Genomic DNA, 5,464 nt, shown 5'->3' with positions numbered 1-5,464 from the left:
AGGGGGTCATGGGGAGAGGCGAGGCTGGGGCAACGGCACGTGTGCCCACAGAGAGGGCTCCGAGTGCCGCCTCTGGCACGCGTGCCATAGGTTCGCCACCACTGGGCTAGAGAGTTGTCAGGCGCTTAGGTACACCCTTCATATTTTATCCAAGAGAGTGAGCTGTCTGCAATACCTGGTGTGTCCTTATAGAAAGCCAGTTTTTAACTACCATTGCAGGCACCTTATTTCTGTGGATGTACTGGCCCAGCTTTAACTCTGCCGTTTCCAATCACGGGGACGCACAGCACCGGGCGGCCATCAACACCTACTGTTCACTTGCTGCGTGTGTCCTGACTTCGGTGGCTTTTTCCAGTCTCTTGCAAAAGAAGGGAAAGTTGGACATGGTGAGTAAAGTCAGACAAGATGTTATGGTTTTCGCTTGTCTTTGACGAAGTTTCATGGAATCCCTTACTACAAATGTTTGTGTGGCGGAGGGGGGGCTGCTTGTGTATCTACTTGCCTAGCTGCTTGCCTGCCAATCAATGAATCAATCATTAAAAATGGTGTCAAGGCTTTCTGTTATCTTGTACAAAGTTTCTTTTTTTTCTTTTTCTTTTAATGAATATTGTGTTGGTTTTTAACTATGACAATCTCCAGCGCCTGGTGTACAGCGTGTTGTCTTGGTTTATATTTTAACAAGAAAAAAAGGGCAATAGTAATGAATTACGGTAATCAATAATGATTAAATTTGATAATGCCATAATTATAATATTAATTAATGATATATTTCTTTGATCTTCCCTTCTCCCATTTGTATTCTCCTCCTTCAACCTTAGCCAAAATATAATTCTTAATATTTTCAATATATAAATGATTAGATATAGGCATTGTTTATATTTATACAAATAATAACAATCTCTCTATATAACATTTTTGCCTTGAACAAAGTTTCATGGAACCCCCACCACAAGGGTGTGTGTATCTTTTCTTTCTTTCTTCCTTCCTTCCTTCCTTCCTTCCTTCCTTCCTTCCTTCCTTCTTTTCTTCCTTCCTTCCTTCCTTCCTTCCTTTTTTCTTTCTTTCTTTTTTCTTTCTTTCTTTTTTCTTTCTTTCTTTCTTTCTTTCTTTCTTTCTTCCTTCCTTCCTTCCTTCCTTCCTTCCTTCCTTCCTTCCTTTCTTTCTTTCTTTCCCTTCCTTCCTTCCTTCCTTCTCTTTCTCTCTTTCTCTCTCTCTCTCTCTCTTTCTCTCTTTCTTTCTTTCTCCCCCCCTCCCTCCCTCCCTCCCTCCTTCCTTCTCCTTCCTTCTCCTTCCCCCTTCCTCCTTCCTCCTCCACAGTAGGTCAGAAAACCCATTGTGCTAATCATAGTAAGATTGCAGTTTAAAAGCCTGCTGCACTATATCGAAGAATGTCTGTTAGATGCGAACCTAACCCTTGAGCAAAAATGAATAAATAAAGCAGAAAAGCAGGAATTAAAAGAGCTGTGTCTCCCACAGGTCCATATTCAAAATGCCACCCTGGCGGGAGGTGTGGCTGTAGGAACTGCTGCTGAAATGATGCTGACCCCATACGGTGCCCTCATTGTGGGCTTCATCTGTGGCATCGTGACGACCACTGGATACGTCTACATCACAGTAAGAGCCTTTCTGAATGCAACAAAAGCTTTCCCCAGCCTTGATGGCACGACCAAACAGTGAAAAAGTGGAGATGTTACTTCTTTACGTTGCAATATGTTGTAGCCGTTTCCTCTTTGTAATGCTCATGTTTTGTCCTTCCTTCCTCTCTTCTAGCCTTTCCTGGATGCTAAGCTCCATATCCAAGACACCTGCGGCGTCCACAACCTTCACGGAATGCCAGGTTTAATTGGAGGCATTGTGGGGGCCGTCACTGCTGCTGCGGCTACAGAAGGAGTCTACGGAAAGAAAGGGTGAGGTGCTTTGGGACGTCTGTGTAGGGCGTCACACTTTTTGATTTGGTTCCCCTTTCTTTGGAGAGGAAGAAAGAACTGCGGAAGACAGAATCATGGGTTGCCTGGCTGATAGGTTGACTGAGCCTCAGGAGCTTTTGCTTTGATCTGCAGATGCATTTGCACTCATTTATAAGAACTTTGCAAGTCGTTGAACTTTGAAATTACAGGTAGGGCTGGATTGCAAGCAGCCCAGGTTCGAATCTCAGAAGGGTATGGCTGGCTGATGAGAGCTAAGTAGCTCAAAATAGCTATACCAGTCTCCCTTTAACTCTTTGTTAGCAATCCAAATTTAACACGGTTAACTCAGTCTTCCATCCTTCCGAAGTTGATAAAATGAGGATCCAGATTGTTGGGGGCAAGATGCTGACTCTGTAAACTGCTTGGAGAGGGCTGTAAAGCACTGTGAAGCGGTATATAAGTCTAAGTGCTATTGCTATTGCTATTGAGGGAAAGCAAGACAAATGGCGATGAACCAAAAAATAACTTGGGACTACAACTGTCCTTCCCTTTTCCACTTCACTTCATTCTCACAGGCTCACCAACATGTTTGACTTCACCGGAGAATACCAGGATCGAACGCCTAGCATTCAAGGTGGATTCCAAGCGGCTGGCATTGCAGTATCACTAGCTATGGCTCTGGTGGGAGGAGCTATTGTAGGTAAGTGGAAGATCATTAAAGAGAGATCTAAGGTGAAATGTCCTGACAGTGAGAACAATTAACCAGTGGACGGGCTTTTCTTCTGGAAGTTGTGGTGTTCCAACACTGGAAATTTTTCAAGAAGAGATTGGACAACCATTAGTCTGAAATGGTATAGGGTCTCCTGCTTGAGCAAGAGATTGGATTAAAAGACCTCCGAGGTCCCTTCCAGCTCTTATTCTGTATTCTGATGTCACCCTTTTTGTATTTTCTCTGCTGCTTGAAGGTAAAAATCGACCAGAGTCTTTCTCTGGCTCATGTAATTCAAGGGAAAGCCAAGATTTAAATTAGATGGAAACTGATCAAGGAGAGAAGCAATCTAGAACTAAGGAGAATTTTCCTGACAGTGAGAACAATTAATCAGTGGAATGGCTAGCTTCCAGAAATTGTGGGTAGTCCATCACTGGAAATCTTCAAGAAAAGATTGGACAGTCATTTATCCAGAATGGTGTAGGGTCTACCTGCTTGAGTAGGGGTTGGGCTAGGAGACCTTCAAGGTCCCTTCCAACCCTATTATTCTATGTTCTAAGTGAAAAATCCTCATGCAGATGCAGAACAGCTGTTTTTTCTTAACTGTGCCAGCAAGCAGTGAAATCTCTGCCTATTCATCTCTAATTTTCTATGATCCAATCCAGTGGCTATGGACCTCTCCTCTCTGATGAGAACAGAAAAGTAAAATCATATTCCATCTGAGCTCAATTTTTGTTGACTGACATGGAAAATTCCTGCCTCTTTCTTGGGATTATAGGAAGTATTTCTTCCATGTTCTCAGGTTGTGCAGCTCTTACAAGGTTTGGATGTCAAACTTTAAGAGGCGTATTTTTTTTTCCAGTTCTCACGAACTGCTGTGTATTTCTTGGCGGATGTTTTTCCCCAACATATTTTTTTTTCTTTTGCAATTTGTGCCCTAGTACAGAGTGCTTTCTCAGTTGAAAAGAGAAGAAATTTTAAAAATTAAAACGCGCCGTAAGTGAATTGAGCGTTCCATTTTTCTTTCCCAAAGGTGGCATTTTGAAACTGCCCTTCTTTGGCGACCCTACAGATGAAAACTGCTTTGAAGATAATGTCTACTGGGAAGTAAGTGGATTACCCCAGGATTAACTAAATTAATCCAGATTGTGGGAGAAACTCCCTCTGTGGAGTCTGCACCGACGATTTATTCCATGGTCCTGGAAGTAGGTCTGACTGAAAGCAAAGGAATATGTATTTCACTAAGCATGAATCAATTCTGAGGTGGAAGCTGCTTTCGGGTGTTTTAACACGGGTCTTCTCTGATGGAGAAGGTGAACATGACATTTTCAGGATTGTTATACCCCAAACACATACCTCAGTGTGGTATGCACAGTTTGCCTTCCTCCTAGTTTCCACAGCACCAACCCTGTGAGGTAGGTTGGGTTGAGAGATCACAACCGGCCCCAGATCCCCAGGTTGGTCCATGGGTGGATTGGAACCTGAGTTTCCCCATCCCCAGTCCAACGGCTTCATCTTTGCGTCACACTGGCTCTCTTTCAGAACAGGAAGAAAGGTAAAATCCAGTCCAAATTTCTAATAAATAAATAAATTTGAAAGCATTTGTGACCCTTAATTCAGGTTGAGGACTATTTTTGATATGGTAACTTGAAAACCCGGTTTATCCTCACCACCCCTCAGGAACATACCATAAGAATACTGGCTCTCTTGCATTAGTGCCAGCGTATTGGAATTTCATTCCTCTCTCTTGTTTATTGATGGCCTCTGTCTTGAGATCGGTATGGCCAAACCTGGCCCTCTAATTGTGCATTTTATTATTTTTTGGGAGTAGAACTCATATCCAAGTGTTTCAAAGTGCTTCAATGTTATTATTCTGAATGTAAAACAATACAGTATATATTACATACTGTATATCAGATAGATATACAGGGAATTATCTATCTATCTATCTATCTATCTATCTATCTATCTGTCTGTCTGTCTGTCTGTCTGTCTGTCTGTCTGTCTGTCTGTCTGTCTTTCTGTCTATCAGTATCAGTATCAGTATCAGTATCAGTATCAGTATCTATCTATCTATCTATCTATCTATCTATCTATCTATCTATCTATCTATCTATCTATCAGTATCTGTATCTATCTATCTATCTATCTATCTATCTATCTATCTATCTATCTATCTATCTATCTATCTATCTATCTATCGTATCTGTCTGTCTGTCTGTCTGTCTGTATCATTATCTATCTGTCTGTCTGTCTCTATCTAACTATCAGTATCATTATCTATGTATCTATCTATCTATCTATCTATCTATCATTATCATTATCATTATCATTATCATTATCATTATCATTATCATTATCATTATCATTATCTATCTATCTACCGGTATCTATCTATCAATCATTATCATTATCTATCTATCTATCTATCTATCTATCTATCTATCTATCTATCTATCTATCTATCTATCTATCTATCTATCTATCTATCTATCTATCTATCTACAGTATCTGTCTGTCTGTCTGTCTATCTAACTATCAGTATCATTATCTATCTCTATCTATCTATCTATCTATCTATCTATCTATCTATCTATCTATCTATCTATCTATCTATCTATCTATCTACCTACCTACCTGCCTACCTACCTATCATTATCTATCTATCTATCTATCTATCTATCTATCTATCTATCTATCTATCTATCTATCTATCTATCTATCTATCTATCTATCTATCTATCTATCTATCTATCTATCTATCTATCTATCTATCTATCTGATATACTGCATGAGGATATTCTGCCACTAGGTGACACTGCTGCCTGCCATATATCAAGCTGGTGCC

The 5,464-nt window shown here is 40.6% G+C and overlaps 1 protein-coding gene across 1 annotated transcript in view; it reads left to right on the top strand.

Annotated features, from left to right (window-relative positions):
* Nucleotides 1–3,723, top strand: part of LOC107300718 (ammonium transporter Rh type C-like) — a gene marked incomplete at its 3' end in the record, with an annotated part of 8,661 nt that extends 4,938 nt beyond the window's left edge. The window contains exons 4-8 of the mRNA XM_015830020.1: nucleotides 221–386; nucleotides 1,477–1,614; nucleotides 1,771–1,907; nucleotides 2,483–2,607; nucleotides 3,650–3,723. Of these exons, the coding sequence (XP_015685506.1) occupies nucleotides 221–386; nucleotides 1,477–1,614; nucleotides 1,771–1,907; nucleotides 2,483–2,607; nucleotides 3,650–3,723 (640 nt within the window). The remainder of the gene's footprint in view (nucleotides 1–220; nucleotides 387–1,476; nucleotides 1,615–1,770; nucleotides 1,908–2,482; nucleotides 2,608–3,649) is intronic.
* Nucleotides 3,724–5,464: the final 1,741 nt, after the last annotated feature.

This window comes from Protobothrops mucrosquamatus, unplaced genomic scaffold (genome assembly GCF_001527695.2).
Source record: "Protobothrops mucrosquamatus isolate PMUCROS unplaced genomic scaffold, P.Mucros_1.0 scaffold8130, whole genome shotgun sequence".
In the NCBI taxonomy this organism is placed as follows: domain Eukaryota; kingdom Metazoa; phylum Chordata; class Lepidosauria; order Squamata; family Viperidae; genus Protobothrops; species Protobothrops mucrosquamatus.
Note: the sequence above shows the minus strand (reverse complement) of the source record. Positions and strands in the feature narration are given on the sequence as shown.